The 19,965-nt window shown below is 35.1% G+C and overlaps 2 protein-coding genes across 4 annotated transcripts; one reads left to right on the top strand and one right to left on the bottom strand.

Moving 5' to 3' along the window:
• Positions 1-494: 494 nt before the first annotated feature.
• On the bottom strand, positions 495-5,493 carry LOC133338632 (fructose-bisphosphate aldolase). 3 transcript variants are annotated; one of them, XM_061546800.1, is made up of 4 exons: positions 5,330-5,491; positions 2,507-3,316; positions 2,246-2,445; positions 495-691 (listed from the first exon to the last, which is right to left on the bottom strand). In XM_061546800.1, exons 2-4 carry the CDS (start codon positions 3,303-3,305, stop codon positions 596-598), a joined length of 1,095 nt encoding a protein of 364 aa, XP_061402784.1. In that variant the 5' UTR covers positions 3,306-3,316; positions 5,330-5,491; the 3' UTR covers positions 495-595. The 3 variants fall into 3 exon arrangements, with proteins under 3 accessions (XP_061402784.1, XP_061402782.1, XP_061402785.1); XM_061546798.1 differs by having other exon boundaries at positions 2,507-3,321; positions 5,334-5,490; XM_061546801.1 differs by lacking the exon at positions 495-691 and adding an exon at positions 1,013-1,149 and having other exon boundaries at positions 2,507-3,321; positions 5,334-5,493.
• A 9,249-nt stretch (positions 5,494-14,742) lies between these two features.
• On the top strand, positions 14,743-18,797 carry LOC133338634 (dipeptidase 1). Its single transcript, XM_061546803.1, has 10 exons — positions 14,743-14,921; positions 16,125-16,281; positions 16,350-16,482; positions 16,739-16,889; positions 16,953-17,022; positions 17,096-17,272; positions 17,387-17,471; positions 17,744-17,819; positions 17,918-18,056; positions 18,680-18,797. Exons 1-10 carry the CDS (start codon positions 14,755-14,757, stop codon positions 18,785-18,787), a joined length of 1,263 nt encoding a protein of 420 aa, XP_061402787.1. The 5' UTR covers positions 14,743-14,754; the 3' UTR covers positions 18,788-18,797.
• The last annotated feature ends 1,168 nt before the right edge of the window (positions 18,798-19,965 follow it).

Genomic DNA, 19,965 nt, shown 5'->3' with positions numbered 1-19,965 from the left:
ACATTATATTTTCATATGAAACAGTTTATCAACCTGTAAATATTACCGGGGAAAATACGCTGATAAACCTACTGTAAAGAAAAAATCGATTATCATCATATATTAATATTACTTTCCAAAATGTGAATTTTAAATGTTTCAATTCACTTATTGAAACTATTACAATTGTGGTGGGAAGAAATATTTTTATAATCATATTTGTAACCTCATATTGTAAAAAGATCTTGATATTCCTTTCAATTTTCGCGATATATTCCTTATTAATATATATATATATATATATGTCAAATATTTTTATTGCAAACTGTGCAATTTCATAGACCCTGTAACAAAAGAAAGGTGTTGTTCTTTTTTATGTTTTTTATTGATTTCAGATGAAGGTACTATATTTTTATAGCGTGGACTTAACAATTAAAATCTAAACAAGTTATGTTGCGCGTTGACGTTGTAATTGGTTTATGCTTAATGTAGATAATTAAATTTATAATCAATGTTCTTGTCTTCATCAAATAATGGGCTAAATGTATTACTTAAAGATAAATTGCCAAACAATTAACTTCCAATCTCTTGCCATTTGAAACAGGACGACCCGTCTTTAGTAGGCGTGGTTGGCAACAAACAGTGTAGCATCTGCACCAGCGCCAACTACACTGCCGGCAACGTATTTGCCAACAGCAGCTTCACCATTACCCTAGAAAAATATACAAGTATAACGATTAAGGACACATATCAATATGGAAATCACAAAACAAAGTACGCAGTTTCGGTAGAGTTGACATATGTTCACGTAAATTTAGATCTTATTCCAATTCTGTTTCGCATCCTTTATTGCATTTCACAAGGGGTAATAGTCAGTGTATAATCAACGCATATTAATGTAAAAAATTGCACAAAGTCTTATTTGAAAAATCAAAAGCAGCGATAAAATAAAAAATAAACTCATTTATGAAAAAAATTCCATCTGGGAAAACTCGAGGAATGTCGTCTTAAGTCCTCCTTCATAATTAGGTAAATGCGAGAGGAAAATAAGCCAATTTGTATATAGGTGTAATATTAGTACTTGTGCTGGGCTACAAATAAACTTGCATTTGCGGCAAACGACGGAATTGATCCGGCTTCATATTTGCCTTGGCATGCAAGAGCGTTTGCCTGAATAATGTAAAAAAAAAAACAAAACAAAAAAGTAAACAAAAAATCTAAAAAGTAAAAATGCCACCAAAAACCACTATGAAAGTATGATGATATTTGTGAATGATCCTTTTTAAGTGCTTATATAAATAGCGCAAATGCATGGTATGGTAATGTGAGTGATAAATAATGAAGCAATGTGCTAAATACGCGTGATTTAATCCACACATATCGAAAAAATGTTTTGGAATGCTTTGTGGGGTTTAAGTAAGCAATTTTCCTGCAACTCTATTGAGTTCTTAGCAGCAGAACTGCGTAAACACCGATTTTATACAGTCTCTGTAGGGACTACTAGTACTTTTTTAGTTATTAGTGGATTCTTATACTGTTTTATATGTTTTTTAATAATGTTTGTAGTGTATGGGTATGATCATTCTGAACAAATAGAGACCGAGATGAAATCTAGATCGAAGAGAAAATGTTACCATTAAATATGAGTTATGTATTTTGCTTTCTCCCTTCTGATAAATATTTTAAGACATTTATGTGTATATTTAGTTAGTAGAAATTACAGTAAAATCTTGCTAATCCGGAAACTGATTGCATTGTATTATCAAATAGGTTTACATTAATATTAGTTTAGTAATAATTTAATTTATTTATTTTATATTTGGTTTTAATCTTAGGTTTTTTTTAAATAGATTTGCAACGATTAAAAAAAACTCATAAAAAATAATTTATTTTCACAATTTGGATTTTAGAGTCAAACAATCTGTATTATAGAATACGCAATGAGTTGTTCAATGTAGTGCGGATTATCAAGATTTTAACGCATATTAACATTTTTCATTTCATTACAAATCTTATGCAGCAAAAATATGGAAAGAAAAAAGAAAAAAAAAACATGCAAGTGGCAATCATGATACATTGCCGATTTTCTGTTTTAGTTTGGTATATCCTCTTTCTGTCCATCAGTATATAGGTAATTGTAGGGATCCTACCCAAAATTTTAAAAACCCATTTAGTGAATAAAGCCATTAACTATCAGATTACCAATGAATAGTCCGCGATATAACCCTTAAATCATGCACGACCCTCACCATACACGAGTACTTACCTTGGCGCGTTTAAGTAATTCATTTTGACCAGCGGCAACGTTTTCCTTCTTTCCACCCCAGGCGCGGAGTACTGAGGCTTGCAAGGCACGACCATATGAGAAGGTTAAAGCCCATGGCTTCAACAATGGGACGTTATTAATGGCGTTCAAGTGAACGGAAGCCTCCTCTTCAGATTGGCCACCAGACAAGAAGGTGATACCTAAGATGAGAATTCTGTTAAAGGAGACTGCGATAGAGCAAAACATGACAATTATTTTTACCGGGAACGGCGGCGGGAACAGTGCGACGTAGAGCTGTAACGGTGGCAAAAGCAACTTGTTCTGGTGTGTACTTTTTAGCACAGGATTGTCCAGCTGTGACCATGTTAGGTTTCAAGAGAGTACCTTCCAAAAAGACATGGTGGTCGTTCAAAGCCTTGTAAACAGCGGCCAATACAGTTTCTGTAACCTTTTGTGCGCGATCCAAATCGTGATCACCATCGGGCAAAACTTCTGGTTCAACAATGGGGACAATACCCTGGGACTGACAGATGGATGCATAACGAGCCAACACATTAGCATTTTCCAAGATAGCTTGGTAAGAGGGGGTGTTTTTGCCAATCTTCAAAACACAGCGCCACTTGGCGAAATCACAACCGTCTTTCTTATACTGGGCACAGCGGCTGGCCAAATCGTCCAAACCTTGGGTGGTGCATTCATCTTCAGAGCCCATCAATGGTACAACACCTTTATCAACCTTGATACCGGGAATAATACCACGCTTCTTCAACAATTCAACGAATGGAGTACCATCATCGGCCTTTTGGTACAAAGTTTCGTGGAACAAAATAACACCGGAGATGTTCTCGGATACTTTAGGATCTGTAGTGAACAAAAGTTGGCGGTACTGACGACGATTGTCTTCAGTGTTTTCCACACCGATGTCCTTCAAACGTTTGCCCATGGTGGAAACGGACTCATCAGCAGCCAAAATACCTTTGCCAGGAGCAACAATAGCCTGAGCAATGCGGCTGAGCTCCTTTTGCAACTCTTCGGAGGGATAGCTGAAGTATGTAGTCATCTTGAGATTCGCTTTTCTGAAATGGGATACAGAATTCTAAATTAACTCAAACACACACATTCAAAAAATATCCTATTAGGTCATAGAAGGCTTCAATCAAGGTCATATACAAAATTTAATTAAACATTTCCAAAGTATTATGTGCTATAAAACTGTAGGTGTACACACTATGATCTGAGAAATATTATGGTTGTTTACAGTTGTTCTAATTCAGCAAAATATCTGCTGATTGTAAATTTTTAGGTAATACTTATAATTAAAGTTGTTTCTTCCTTTCGAGATATTTGTCTTATTTCTCTCTGGAGCATGATTGAGAAAAATTCGATTCTAATTTAAGTTGTATGCCCTTAATTTGTACATATGTTCTGCTTATTGTCACGATTTGTCATTTACTTGATAAACAAAACTTATTTTCATAGCTGTTCCTTGAATTTGGAAATCTAGCCTATCGATACATCTAATCTATAAATAAATATAAATTATTCATTAGTAAAATACTATTCACAATTGTTAATGAACTAACCGGAGTAGTATTAAAGAACCAACAATACTACACTATACATATCTGATTATTAATGTTAGATTAGTTTTTGGACAGTTACAAGACTTACACAGATAATAACTGTTTTTTCGAGATATTTGACTGATATTACTGGAGAGCACAACCTGCTTCGCTGATTTCTATTTGAAGACTGATGTAACAGTCATGCATTCAAGTTGTTGAAACACTACTCCAGTCCAGTAAAACACGAATTCCCCACCCCCATTACTTTCGCTCTGTGGTGCCTATATTCAAAACCGGCTCATGCGCTTCTGATAATTCCATTTTATGTACACATTTTACTGAATGAACGCCAATACAGTTAGGCACAGTTTTCGTGAGTTCATTGGTACTACTAACACAGATGGGGGTGAAACCACGGTGGGGTAGTTTGATATTTAGCCATACATTTTGTACGACATTGAAAAGGTCAAATTTGTTAAATGTTGCAGGCTTATTAAAGAGCGCAACATCAGTGTGTATACATATACATGTATATAGTGACGCTGGAGGGAAGAAAACGTTGACACCTTGACATTGAGTAAGAAGTAAATGGAAATTCAATGTATATATATATATATATATATATGTACAAATTCACATTTAAGCATATAAAAAGTCGTACAAAATCTAAGTAAATGCATTTATGTACATATACATTAATCACTTTTACTTTCAATTCGAAATGTTTATAAAGAACATTTGTTGCTAGGTATACATATGTGCTTCATAAACATTTCCCAATACATAATACTGTGTCGAGGCTATATCTTAATAAAACCTAACTTTGATTTTCCAAAATAACATAAACTGGGCCTATTACGAAAGGTACGTATCGCCCTGTCTATGCCAGTTTGGGAGAAACTTGAATCTTTATATTCCGTATACATATTAGGAATCATAATTAGATACGGACGAAACTTGTGTCTCAAGTTAAATTTAGAAAGCAGAAATATCTTGCTGATGAAGTTGTCCATGCTACATAAGTATTTATACTGATTATTTGAATAACACGTCGCGTGTATAGCTACACCGTGAGGTGAATTGAACCTTAAGAATTGTTTTTAACTGTGCGTGGCTATACACACATACGCAATTATGGTGACAACATAACAACAAATTAGATGACCAGGAAATATGTAAAAGCAATAGGACTGCTACAAAAACAACAACCAGCAAATAAAATAATAGTAGGTTTTTGTTTCCTGTTGGTGTCCCACTCCATTTTTAGTGGGATGAAGAGTTAGTTCTCGTTGTTCCATCTTGTTTTCGAAATGGGCCGTTTTATTTAGCCCATTGTGTGATGATTACGAAATACAATGTAATTGTTTTACACTATTCACTCCCGCCTGCACACAAACACGTACATCTCTATACACATTGTTGGAAATTCACGTAAGGCTCAACATTCTCTGCTCGATGTTCTTTGGCATTCTGTATATTTTGGTCACGAATTCACTTTCACTTCTGGATTTTGGATAACTTACCACTAACGTGTTCCAAGAAAATGTATAAATAGTTTTATTGCGATTAGGACTCCTTGTTTTGTCTGCTGCCGCTGCTTCTCTTCTGGAGGAGGACGACTGAAATGCGACTTATATTCCAAATAATCTATAGATAACAAACGTCAAACGAAAAGGTTGTTTGAAGGTCGTTTGTGGCTAACAGATAACAATGTCGATGGACTTTCAAATGCTGCCGTTTGCCGGACGACGATAAGAAATATGTAAGCGGCACAGACCAACGGCGTTGATAAATAATGACAGCGTTGCGTTTTTCTCCTAACCTTAAGCAATAGTCAATATATGGCCCGTTCCCGTACTCAAGTAGTAAAATATTTCAAAATTATAAAGGAAATCGAAATCAATTTCGATTAGTTCAAGACAAACAGCCTTACCTAAAATTCAACTAGCTCGTTCGACGTTTTTCACCACAAAAGTAGAATGCATGTATTTATATGAATGTTACCGAAATACGTCGAAGGTACAAAATTTCAAGTTGAACAATTTCAAGTTTGACAGAACGTATTTTTAATTTTTTCTTTTCTTGAAAATAAAAAACAAAACATTGATGAAATACAAAATTTCGAATGGAACCTTAAATATTTGGATTACTTTAATACATTTTCAATTTTATTTTGCGGTTTGTATTATTCGCGTAAACATATGGATTCGAAATATTTGGGTAATAACAACATTTTGCCACAGTGGGGAAGTTGAATATTTTCGTACGCTCCGTGGATAATATGTAAAGTTGAAAGACATAAAAGTATATGGTCTGTTTCCGTACTGCAAAAATCAACTAGATTTCACTATTTCGATATCATAAAGAAAAATTCATTATTGTGAACATTATGCATTACGGGAACAGACCAATAAAGATATGAAAACTCATAAGTCGACAAATTGCAATAGATGGCGTTTTCTGTTGTTATGATATCGTAAAAACAGAGCAAGCAATGTCAAGCGTTTTTAAACTCTATATCGCATTTATAAAGGGCCCCATACACTATAAATCATGCCGCCATGCCGATGAACCCCTTTGTGTATATGTGAGATTGACTAGTGTATGGCAAACTCGTCAATCATTAATCCAAAAAATCGATTTTTGTCCCAAAAATTGAATTTTGAGTCGTAAATTCAGTTGTTTTTTATACTGTCACAATTCTATTATTTTTGTACACAAAATTATTTACTGACAACTTTGAAAATGAATACTATTCACCAGATTTTCTTCATGCATTGTCCGTGTCACACATACGATAAAAAAAAAACTTTCAAACAATTACACATACTATGATAAATGCTGTACGGCATGATGTATAGTGTATGTGTAGGACCCTTAAAAATTTGAAACATACATGGTATATAATTTTGAGCCCAGATATTCGAACATATTTGCATTTGAAACAGAAGTTTTCTCTTATTGGCGTTTTTATACGTAGCATGCCTCTGTTATTCTTGAATCCCTCTACACGTGTTTTCGTAAACTATTTTGTCAGAATACATTTTGTCAAGAATTTCTACGGTTTCTATGTCTTTGTTGAAGATTCTTGCAGGTTCCTAACATTTTTTTTTGAGAATAATTGTGGTGTTTCCGTATTTTTTAGGACTGTATCTAATTCCGTGGTTTTTTAAGCAAACTTGATCTAAATAAACTAAAGTTGAATTAAATTACTCAGGTATAAAACTAACAATGGCATTCCTTAATCGATTTTATGTAGAAATCCAAGAAATGTCATTAAGTTTTCGTATTTTTAGTTATATGTTGAAAAAAATGTAAAGTAAATACAAGAATGTGCTGCATATATTTCTTTATTAATAATCAATGTTTTGTATTTTTATTTTATTTTAATTTTCGTGATTTCATCCAAAAATCCACCTTTACGTAATTCTACATAACCTGTCCTACTTCGTATCATTTTAACACTTCTGTAAACAGTTAGGATTTTGTACATCGATGCAGACATAGACATATGGTATGTTCTCGTACTGCAACAATATACTAGATTTTACTACGATAACGAATTTTCCTTTATGATATCGAAGAAATTGGTAAAATCTAGTAGATTCTTACAGTACGGGAACAGACTAATAGTGTTTACGGTTTGACAAACACAGGAAAATAGTTTCATGGATGTAGTCGGCTGTAGTTGACATTCAGTGGGTATTGCCAGCAGTAGACTATATTTAGTATAGACATTCACCAATTGGAAGGTAAACACGGCCTGCTAACTTTCCATTTCAACCAAACGGCGTGTAAAATCGGACGTTTTAAATAAAACAGCATAACGGTATAATATGGAAGTGTCGATAAACTCCAACAGATGGCTTTAGCTCTGTTATGATATCGTAATCTGGAAACCTGTAGGAATATCGGTCAAAGACATAAAAGTATAAAGTGTTCTGCCTATTTCCGATAAACCGTGCTATCCTATTCATTTAATATCATGTTGATACGGACTAAGATATAAGATGGAAGTGTATCTTTCTTTCTAATAAATACAATCCTACTTTTTGGCATTTTCGCGGATTAAAATTAACAAACACAAAAGAAAGTAAAAAAGTCAGTCGGTACTGCCGCCAGATATATATACCCTCAGCCTATGGTTCATGTAGTTCTACTGTATTAAACACATGTGGCCATCTGCGGGAGGTACCAGAATGCCTTGCTTTATAGACCCCAACTTCGGATCTAATGTAGATTTGGTCAAATATTACGATGCCCAAACAATGAATCAATTCAATGCACTTCAAATTAAATTTACATGTTTTTAAAATGTTGACCAATGGGTCCCATCTTCAGACTTAATCTAGGCTTGGTAAGCAAATTACGATTTGCAAAGTTTGGATCAAATCAGACATTCAATTAGCTTTCTATTGGATTAATAAATGTTAAAAATGTTATACTCGCTTCGATATGTTGTAAGACATCCGAATGCTTTACTTTCGAGTATTGTTCTTCCGGTTTATTCATTTGAGCATTCTCGGTTAGTTTATAGCTTCAAAGGAACTGCCACTCTGAAATGAAACCTATTTACCAAATATATCTCGTATTGTATTGTAGTATTGAGCATGTGAACCATTTCCATTTCTGGTTCCAATAAGACCTTCGACTTTCCCCAATAGAATTTAAGATCAATCTTTATCATTCTAAGTAAATCGTTTTTCTCACCATTAAGGAATTGAGGATTCAGGCAAGCATGCGTATGCCTGACAATGGTCTTCATTCCTTCTAAGTTTTTTTTTTCAGGAACACTCTGTTTGGAGTTGGGAGAAAAATAAATTCAAATTAGTTTTTAAATTAACTGGTCATCAACACTATAAAACAGAGGTGTTCATGTTACTCGCATTGGTATTTGTAATATACTTCCCCGCTATGCTTAACAAAGACAGATCTAAATTGGGAGAGGATACGTTGGTGTGTGTTTTTTTTTTTTCACGAGAACGTTTATCAACCATGTTTGATTGTTGTAGGGATCATAATTTTTTTTCTGGTCGTCTTACATGCTGTCGGCACCCAGTGTCCCCATATAAAACAAATTTGGACTCGTCCGACCATAGTGTCATCATCTATTGATGATAGGGTGCTACCTATACGGTAAACGTATGCATATTTCCATCGGATTTCACATTAAACCCACAAGACTAATTTTGTTCACAGATATACTGACACACATTTAATTTATATTTTAGCTTGCAACGGTTCGAAGGTAGACTCGTTACATACGCCATACAAATATTGCGAAATTCTTTCTGTCAGTAACAGAACGGATGTTAATGCATTTGCCCAGTGCATCTTCAAACAAAACAGCTGACATATAAAAGCTATTACAATTTCCCGTTATTCGAGGAATACAACTGAGAGAAAACTAAAGCTTCTAGCGGGCTGGAAGAAAAGTAGGCTGTTGTGCGCATGTCTTCCTTCAGTACTTCGGAGTGATTTTAAATAACCATTTCATTTTGAATAACGAATGTATCACCGAAAACCACATGCTTTGAAAAAAGTCTATTAATTTTGCCTAAATATTGTATACAATTTGTTTGAAGCGGCTCCTCTTTTTTTTGGGGGGAGACCTTCATCAGCCATTCTTCCACTAGTTGACATATGTTTGATGTTTCTCCTATGAGACAAAATAGCTTGAGTGGCTTTGTGTCGGATTGAGAACACTACACTTGAGTTCAGTTCCGTCTGAAACGCTGAACGGTTAAGTTGGATTCGTTGAGCTGCATTTTCGTCAGACGTTGTATCTTTTCCAACAACAAAAACCAATACACATATCTAAGTGAACGAATATTTTAGCTCGTCGGGACCGAAATTTATAAATATGTATGTGCATGCCGCTTTTAAAGTTAGATCGAAATAAAACACACCGCGAGAATTCTAAATAATAAATTGATTCGGCAATGTCGGTAAATACACAAATTCCTTCTTTACCAAAAGGAAGCACGTGTTGCACTTGGCGACAAGTAGGTTGTTGGAACCACTAATGACCAAATGTATGTACCTGTGATAAAAAAGCTACACGCGAAGCAAACATCAAAATTAAACAAATCGTCTGGCATATTTCTTAAATCAATTATTGGATATACGGTTCGAATTGCGCCATAAATATCACGCCAAACATGTTTACACTCCACCATTCCATTGGTAAGTTCAAAAATACGCTCTGCACGACGATGATGAAAGGTCGCATTTAACAAGGCCACACACTCAAATATAACGAAATGGTGGATTGACACATTCCGTACTTGGAACTAGGTATTCTCTCAAGTGGCCCTAATTCATTTTTAATTTCCCCTACGTATAGACTAAGTGACCTATGTCGCCAATGGATAAAATATCCTTCTGATACGTTTTAACGATACGCCAACAATTATGCTGATAAGCACATGCATGTTATGCTTAGTGGGGGGAATTTCAAAGGAATATTGATTTCTGCCATGTCGGACTGCAGTTGAATGATTTATATTTAGATGAAAGTCAAAATCATAATCCTTATTTCAGATTGATGTTATGAATACCGGATTATAAGAAATAAATTAATGTCAAATGAATGTTTTAGACTTTATGTTAAACAAGGTTAAACGAATGTGATGCAATATGAAAACGTTCATATTTATAGTTTTTTTTCTTATAAGTAAACATGCCGTTAAGTTCGGAAGGGTCGAACATTTTATACCTCCACAATGGTGGACATTCAAAATACTTAAAGCCAATCGGGTTTTCCAGGAGAAAACAAAATACCAAACTATAGACACTCAGGTTGGACTAGTACCTTGAACATACATAATTTTTGTTGTTTGATTTGACATCCAATAATTATTGTTTTCTACGGCGGTTTTGGTGATAAAAAGTCCACTTTTTTTCTCATTATAAATGGATCTTCCCACACATACGGCAAAAGCCTTCGATGTCGAATTGATCTTTAGGTAATTTCGCAATATTTGAGTTTTTAATTGAAAATTGAAGATGTTTTGTGAAATATTTATTGAATTCTAGTAGTTCTAGCAATTTCTGGCATGTTTCGACTTTAGAGGCCCATAGTTACCTCCCAACGTTTACAAACTTGAATTGGGAAAATGAGTCCAATCACAAATTTTAATGTTTATATTAAAATACAGCCCATAAGTCATATGACTATATTTTCTTTCTATTATTTTGTCAATAAAAATGATATTTGATCACTAATACCACCTAAGAAAAAATTTCAGTTAGAGAAAGAGGAAATACAGTAAAGTACGGTTATAGCGAACTAGTAGGGACCAAGTAAATTAGTTCGTTATAGAAGAAGTTCGCTATATCCAATGTAAGGCAAATCCTAGGATTAGCAGAAAAATATATATTTAGTTCCGAAATATGCATCTTTTGTGTCATTTTTGGCAATACATAAGCTGCTCATCTTTTTCTTTGATGAACCTAACATTTTCTGTGAAAGTTTGCCAGCGTTAGCGTATAAATTAATTTTTGTGTGAATTGTCAACGTTAATTATTTTGTATTTTTATAGCAAGTTCGTTATAACCGAATTAATATAAAAGAAAACTGGAAGATGGGGCCGAATAAATAGTTCGTTATAAAACAAGTTCGCTATAAAAGTAAAGATTTGTATGAAAAATGTGCCCTAAATTTCAGGACCAGGAAATGTGTTCGTTAAAAGGGAAGTTCCTTGTAACTGATGTTCGTTACAAGCGTACTCGATTGTATAAGTAAGTAAAATATGTACTTAACTATACATTCAAATTGATGAGCTAATTATGAACAATCCGCCTTTCCATTCCGACAAAAAATGCGTTCAAACGGTCCTTTTTAGTTTGTTTCTATTATTTTTGCCAGCAATGTGTACCCTTTATGGGATCTGCGACGGTTATTTAAAAATTTTGCAAATACGGTTTAAGGAATTTTGGATTTTCAGCTGGCAAAAAAATCTAAACGTGTCAACTATTTTCTACATATTTCTAATTTTTTCTTAATAGTCCCCTCAAAATTGTAAACTATTTTGTGGGAAATTTTTTGAAATTTGCCGCGGTTTTCATTATATTATATAATTCACTGATGGAAATATTGGTTTCGCCAAAAACCTAATAACGGATCTATCTGAGTACGAAACTAAGAAGAAAAAGTAAAGAAAATACGAGATGTTGACAATTTGTGTATGAGAGAGAGTTCCATTACCTTAATCTCTCGATATTTACAATTTTTTTCTAAACCCTGTGGAAAAGGATTAATGATAAACTCATAATGAAATAAATAATAACTTATGGATAAGAGAAGTGTCTCAATTGTTGCTTGGCCAAAACTAGAGCAACTCTACAGTACAAGCAGATTAGCTCTAAGAGTTTAGTTATTTTTACCGTTATAAACTATGTTTTGTTTTCTACACGTATTTTGATACTTATAAATTTTGACTTACTGCCAAAAAATATAAAAATGGCTAGAAACAAATACAGTCCACCGATAAAACAGATAATTACCAGTGATTGTGAAAATAATTTATCAGAGAAAATGATTTCGGAGAAACTTTCCATGAATAAATCAGTGATTTCTCGAATTATAAGTAGGTTTTATGCAACTGTATCAGTAGTGACAGTTATCACGGAGGAAGGCTGCAAAAGAACATCACTTCATTATAATCAACAAATTGTCAGAGAAGTAAATAACATCCATATTGGTGTTCAAAGGGATAGGCGAGAGGGTTATCGTTGAATATAACCTCAGGAACAGAAGCCTACATGCCAGGAAACTATCAAAAAATTTATTTTATTTCTGAAAAGAATCGGAAAGCCAGATTGTCTATCGCAAAAGTTCATACTAACTGGAATCCGGCTAAGAGAAGAAATATTATGCTCTCGAATGAATTAAAGTTAAATAGACAGACATAATCTCTTTCCAAGGTGCAAGGAGTAGTATACCCAAGGTTGAAATTGAGCATTTCATTGATTCATTGGCTCGTAGGTGTGCTGCCGTTAAGAATAATGGTTATACTGTCTGTCACTAGTAAAATCTGCTTATTTATAAGAAAAAATCAACAAGTAGCTTTAGTTTTGACCATGGTCAATTTTTTGCGTTTATATTATTTTCTTTTAAGGGGACCCCCCATTCTCGGGGTCAAAATTTTTGTGGATATAATTCGAATCTACACTGATTATAGAATGTCTCTACAAAATTTCAAGTGAAAATCTCAAGAACTCTTGAAGATATAGCCTATTTATTGTGTCAGCATCAAGTGACGGCTGAAGGGCTTCTCAAACTTTAAACGCGTTTTTCTCTAAACATTTTTTTGCGAATGCCGGACACGATAACTCAAAAACTAATAATCCATATTTTGGAACGTTTCTCTGGGAGTGTATAGCTCTCGTATGAACTAGGCGATTTCCCAAAAATATTTTTTCATAGGTCCACCATTTTGTTATTTTTAGAGCGAAGTCTATAATCCTAGTTCATACGAGAGCCACACATGTACTCTTTCTAACACCGTTGGAATTTTCGGATTCCGATGTTCCAGTGAGGAGTTATCATGCCCGCCATCAAAAAGAAGGACTTTTCTTTAATTACAAAAAACAACAACAAAACAATAACAATTTTTTTTTGTAAATTATTTTTCTTCTCTTTTAAATCTTCAATTATATATGTGAATGAATAATGAATAAATTACCATTTTTTTCTGAAAAAACTTTCACTATAACTTTATTTTGAAAAAAGTTACAGGTCATTTATTCCGTTTGCATTAGTTTTTGACACCAGTGTAGGTACTAGAATAACTGGTTTGATACTGATTCAGATAATGAATATTTTGTTTAAGGGAACCCCCCCATTCTCGGTTTTTTATTTATTTTATTTTTTTTTTAATTATCGAATTACAATTGAAATGGTTTGAACTGTATATGAAATAGGTGTACCTGAGCTAGATAGCCTCGTGAAATTTCTACTTTAGCCTCGTGAAATTTCTACTTAATGTCCACTAAGGCATCCTGTTTTGTATTCGCAGAAATACAATGCCCGTCTGTTAGATATTGCAACATTTAAGATCGAACGGTACCCTACTAATCGGTAGGCTACCGAAGGTATCACATCCCTTAATAAAATTTTAAATGTAGCCAATTTGGTTGAAAATGTGACCAAATTTCTAATAATGGGATTTTGTTTATATGGGACCTACTCCGAAACTTATGCCAATAATTATAGTTTTGGGTACGAATATGTCACAACCGATGTGAATTAAAAATACTTAATTGCAGCCAATTTGGTTGAAAACCTCGCCAATATTTCAAAAAAGCGCTACCGTTTTGGGGGATATAATTTGTAAACCGCGACTTACAATGATATAAAATTGTATATCAATTTGATACAATTTTTTCTTCTCTACCTGAAATGAACTTTTGCCAAAAAATGTATTCTGACCCAAATTTTGGTATTTTTTGGAATTTTGGGCTCTCATGGAGTAGAAATCTTCCTAATAATAATTATCGTGGAGCCATGTGTCAAGGGTAGATTCCATATAGCGGTACATCAGATTTGTCGGTAATTTTGGCACGTTTTTCTATCGATTCTAATATGATCTATTGAGTTATCTTTGGTTGTTATATTGTTAAATTATTCATAACTTTTTTGTTATTTTGAAATATCGAACCTTAATTCTATTCCTAAACGTCGACCGATAATAGTGTTTTGTCAGTCCTATAATGGAATATACGGATTATGTAGTTCTAATACACCACCAATTTTCATTTTAAATAAAGTACTTGGACATCGCATGAATAAGGACACGACACTTTTGTGAAATCCATACATAAGCATTGCGGATCATCATCGTCGTCATAGTTAATTTCTTTAAACCGAACATTCAAATTGTTTTTCGACTTTCCCTTTTCAGATATCCATGTAGCTACCGCGCCACTCTAAAAAAGGCAATGAAATCGCGCAAGCTCCCGAAAGGCTTCGTGCTGTGTGGCTTGAATTGTTTAACATTCGTTTACTTTCCGTTGGTTTTGCCGATAGTAACTTGTTCGACTAGTGATTTGGATTATCGGCTGCAACGCGTTAAAAACGTGCTAAAGGAGGTACCACTGATAGACGGGTACGTTATACATTATCTGATTTAATTCCGAATGTGTCAATTAGTCCTGGCCACCACATACAAATGTATCTCAATGTTACAATTTCATTGTTCCTGGACCTGCAAGAATCTTTAACTAATTGAATTATATTCACATTTTATCTGAAAAAAGTTGATATTCAACAAAAAAATAAAAAATTGCAATACAATTCGACAGCTAAATTATAAATTCAAAGCATTGCGAAATAAAATTGATTGTTGAATCGAATGTTATGAATTGCATCTGAAAAGGGTGTCGATTAAATAGTTTTTGAATTGTAATGTTGCCGAACCTGCAAGAATTTTAATCTTATCGAAATTGTGTTGCTGTCAACTTCATTGATTGGCTATTAAAATAAAATATTGACCCTCTGCGGGGTAAAGGAGATGGCCGATGGTTTCCATCTTCGTACATGATCTAGGCTTAGTAAAGAATATGTTGTACCAAGTTTTGCTCAAATCGGACATTCGTTTCGCCTAATATTGAAATTATATACCGATATTCCCCATCTTTAAACTTGTGCAAAGTTTGGATGAAATACTATGATGTGACTGAACCGGATTTGGTCGAATGAAACATGGGTTATAAAACCAACATTTCGTTCAGGAACATTTTTACCGTATCGAAGACGGACAGGTTGCCGAACCTGCAAGAATTTTAATCTTATCGAAATTGTGTTGCTGTCAACTTCATTGATTGGCTATTAAAATAAAATATTGACCCTCTGCGGGGTAAAGGAGATGGCCGATGGTTTCCATCTTCGCACATGATCTAGGCTTAGTAAAGAATATGTTGTAGCAAGTTTTGCTCAAATCGGACATTCGTTTCGCCTAATATTGAAATTATATACCGATATTCCCCATCTTTAAACTTGTGCAAAGTTTGGATGAAATACTACGATGTGTCTGAAACGGATTTGGTGGAATGAAACATGGGTTATAAAACCAACATTTCGTTCAGGAACATTTTTACCGTATCGAAGTGTATATACCCTCATTAGACGTAAGACTGAGGTTATACAAATTAATTTAGGGAGTTATTGTGATGCTTGTGTGTGTGTCACAATTTGTGTATGAATTTGTTATTGTAATTCGTCAATGAAAATGAAATAGAGACGAAGAAGCGCTTATTTTTATATGTGCATGTTGGTCGACAATTAAAATTAATTAACGTTTTTGGAACAGACATAACGATTTGCCATGGAATATAAGAAAATTCTTAAGAAATCAACTCAAGGATTTTCATTTTGGCGGCGATCTCAGGCAGGTTCAGCCGTGGTCAAACAGCGCTTGGAGTCATACCGATTTGAGGCGGCTAAAAGAGGGCATGGTCTCAGCACAGGTAAGTGCATAATTGGTGGTTTCACTCCTTTTATTGTCCTACTGTGAGAACTTTTGTGCACACAACAGTTTTGGTCAGCATACGCCCCGTGTTCGTCTCAGCACTTGGATGCTGTGCAGTTGACATTGGAGCAAATAGATCTTATCAGACGTCTAGTCAACTTATATCCGCACCAGATGACACTGGTAACAACTGCCACAGGTAAGAAAATACATAGGTTCATGCTTGTTTTTAAGGGATTAAAATGCAGTCCCGGAAGATATCGAAATCGTTCTGGAATATAGTGGTGTATAAAACGAAATGTAATGTATTAAAGACCAGTTCTACAGCCTCGCTAGCAGATTCATTCTCATATTTTTTTAATATTTCACAGAAAACTAGTTCAATAATGATTGTACATGCCTCAAAACAAAAAACATAACTCGATTGCTGATTTGCTCAATAATCGTCTTCACAGGTATCGAGAAAACACACAAAAGCGGGAAGATTGCCAGTCTGATTGGAGTGGAGGGCGGACATGCCATTGGAACAAGTTTAAGTGTACTTCGGATGTTCTATCAGCTCGGAGCCCGATATTTGACTTTGACGCACACCTGCAACACACCCTGGTACGTCTTAACTTAGTTCTGGCATCGTACACCAATAAACCTTTTTTGCGGTATCATTTGCAGGGCGGATTGCTGCAAAGTTGACGAGCCTGGAAAATATCCCCACATTGGGGGTCTATCAAAATTCGGAAAGGTAAGAACAACTTTTATCACTCATAATTGCCATAATTTATTTTTCTGTGTCTGTGTCGATCTGGGCGGCACAGCTGGTCGTGCAAGAGATGAATCGACTGGGTATGATTGTTGATTTGTCACATGTGTCTGTGCCCACTATGCTGGACGCATTGGGTTCCTCGAAAGCCCCCGTCATTTTCTCGCACTCCTCGGCGCATGCCATATGCAACAGTTCACGCAACGTTCCTGACCATGTGCTGCAGAGAATTGTAAGTTTCCCTCCCCCTCGGCGCTAAAATGTTGGCAAATATTTAAATACTAATTTTTTTTCTACGCTCCTTTGTATGTTCTGTATTCCAATTTGGCATTTGAATAATTTCAAGGCTATAAATGGTGGCCTAGTAATGGTGGCCTTCTATCCGCACTTTGTGAGTTGTTCCGGACAAGCCACGCTGCACGATGTTGTCGGTATGTAAATCATTTCAGCGCACATTCTGTGCTGGCAAATTTAATTGAATTTATATACTGGGGCTGGCACATCAACCGAAAACGAAACAAATGTAATTGTCGTGTGGCTCCGGGCGACGGTAGATGCCAGTCACCAACCTTCGACGACTGGATGGCAGAAGATGAAGTGACTGGCTCCTCGTCGGTCGGATGCTGGTCTTTGGTGTGCCGCTTACTACCACTTTGCCATAAATAATAAAGGATTTGTTCACTTGCTTTTCGTTTTGCATCAGCTCACATAAATCACATACGAGAAGTGGCGGGGATTGATCATGTGGGCATTGGGGCCGGCTACGACGGTGTTAATCTGTAAGTATCTGTCGGTGAGAAGTGTTGGTTCAGAGACCACTGTCGTGACCTGTGTATGGCCTGATATTTTCCATTTGTGCAATGCACATTAATTACAGAGTTCCGAAAGGCTTAGAAGACGTCTCTAAGTATCCGCATCTGCTAGCCGCATTACTAGAGTCTGAAAAGTGGTCTGAAGAGGATATTGCCAAATTAGCAGGGAAAAACTTAATACGGGTCTTTAAGGAAGTTGAAGCGGTAAGTGAACAAGGCGACTTACACTAACACACACATCTCAATATTTCAACATTGCACACACATGCAATCCTAAGGTTAGAAATTAATTTGTGTGCTGGCTTTTGGCGCTAATTAGAACATCAACGTAAAGTCGAAAGCGCGATTCACATCGATTATTGCGATGAGTGCGAACATATAGGCGAGATTTGATTTAGTAAGACCATAATAATGTTTTAAACTCACAACCACAACAGGAGTCCAACTCATTTGACAGGTTTGAGTAAGAATATAGAATGGTCTGCCTGCAATGAACTCAAAGTCGCTGAATTAAAAAGGTAAATGCCGCACAATACGTACACATGCATACAATCGTTGCAGGGTAGTATCCTTTAGGTGGCACAATTCGAAGTGGTTTCTCACCCAAACGAGGAAATAAAATCGTTTTTGTAGATATAAGGAGCCAAAAGATATATTACCTATCTGTAGAAGTCATAGAATCAGAGATAACTAAACTAAAAATATTATAACACTATCAAGTTTAACACCTATGGCTATAAGTTTTACACAATTTATATAAAATATATTGGGAGTACATATATATATAAATTATATATATTTTATTGGTGTACGTTGATTATTTACAGGTTCGAGACGAAATGGAATTGTTAAAGGTGCCACCTCTGGACCAATCCATCCCTGCGGAAGATGTGATGGGCAGATCCTACTGCCGCTACCAAGGTCCAAGAACGTGATCACAATTTCCCTATAATACCTTCGACGGCGCTGACCCATCAATTAGGATTGATGTCACTGGAGAACCGTTTTTTATGTCATGTTTCCTACACACACAAAGATAACTTTGCCATTACAAAGAACATACACTACATGTCCAACACTGTTACTCCCTAGATATAAAACTTCAATTTGGCATAATTATCTCCACAAACACTGACTTATAAATGTAATGTGTTCTCGTTCCCAGATGAAACTACGCATACTAAAGCCATCCCATGACATGGCTGACCATCGTTTTATGGGCTTTTGTTTACAACGTCATTGTGCGTATGATCGCGTCTCTCATGCGTGTGGGACAACCCCGATTGAGCATTGTGGCGCTGTCGGCAGAGCTTAGTTGCAACATCTCGGTCCCAGTATTCTTCTGGGAGGTATTTTCAACACGTTCTAGTGTTGCACAAAACCAACAACTAAAGTTAATTGAAAACAACAACTCATAAATTGTGACTTCATATCGTTCATCCTCCATGCACATAAGCACCTCCAAGTGCAGACTATGCGCATGACAAGGCTTTCATCATGCCCAAAACACACTCCCGCCAAATATATATATATATATATATATATATAGAACAGAACCACATGTCCGGTTTGTAAATATTAATGCGAATAAGAAAACCAAACACAAACAAAAACAATGATGTGATGATAAAGTTAAATTAATCAAACTCGAAGTAAACTAAACAAAACTATGTATTTGTTAAGGCGCGAAAGTTACGTTAAATAATCGATTACTAAATTATTACTTGCAGATGCTTGGGCACATTTAGGGTGTCCTCTGTTATATACTATTCTTCATACATACTCATATTGCATACATACCCATATAAATATACTACTAGTTGCATATAATATATACTGTTACCACATACGAATATGGATATCTACGAGATTATTGATATACACCACTGCAAAACAGTTAGTCCCTAAGACCATTCTCAATAAGATATTTATAAATAAATAAACAGTGACAACAAAAATATTTTATCTTTCATGAAACCAGAATGGAGTTTTGTATATTTTGGATGTCATGTAAGTACTGCCTATTTACAAAAAACATTCTCCCTTCATTGGGTTTTGTGGAATAAATTGTCGGATTGCAATGCATGCACAAAAAATAAAAAGCACACACACA

The sequence above is a fragment of the Musca vetustissima genome, unplaced genomic scaffold (assembly GCF_032173495.1).
Source record: "Musca vetustissima isolate MV318-11 ecotype Yass unplaced genomic scaffold, APGP_CSIRO_Mvet_v1 utg21216, whole genome shotgun sequence".
NCBI lineage: Eukaryota > Metazoa > Arthropoda > Insecta > Diptera > Muscidae > Musca > Musca vetustissima.
This window is presented reverse-complemented; position numbering and strand designations above follow the sequence as displayed.

Bases quoted from the DNA above. Each gene is read 5' to 3' on its own strand.
- LOC133338634 (XM_061546803.1), top strand. From the start codon at position 14,755: ATGAAATCGCGCAAGCTCCCGAAAGGCTTCGTGCTGTGTGGCTTGAAT. The intron at 14,922-16,124 runs GTACGTTATACA...TTTTTGGAACAG, and splicing joins GAGGTACCACTGATAGACGG to ACATAACGATTTGCCATGGA. The intron at 16,890-16,952 runs GTACGTCTTAAC...TATCATTTGCAG, and splicing joins CACACCTGCAACACACCCTG to GGCGGATTGCTGCAAAGTTG.
- LOC133338632 (XM_061546801.1), bottom strand. From the start codon at position 3,305: ATGACTACATACTTCAGCTATCCCTCCGAAGAGTTGCAAAAGGAGCTC. The intron at 2,446-2,506 runs GTAAAAATAATT...TTCTCATCTTAG, and splicing joins TGTTCCCGCCGCCGTTCCCG to GTATCACCTTCTTGTCTGGT. The intron at 1,150-2,245 runs GTAAGTACTCGT...TACATTATTCAG, and splicing joins AATTACTTAAACGCGCCAAG to GCAAACGCTCTTGCATGCCA.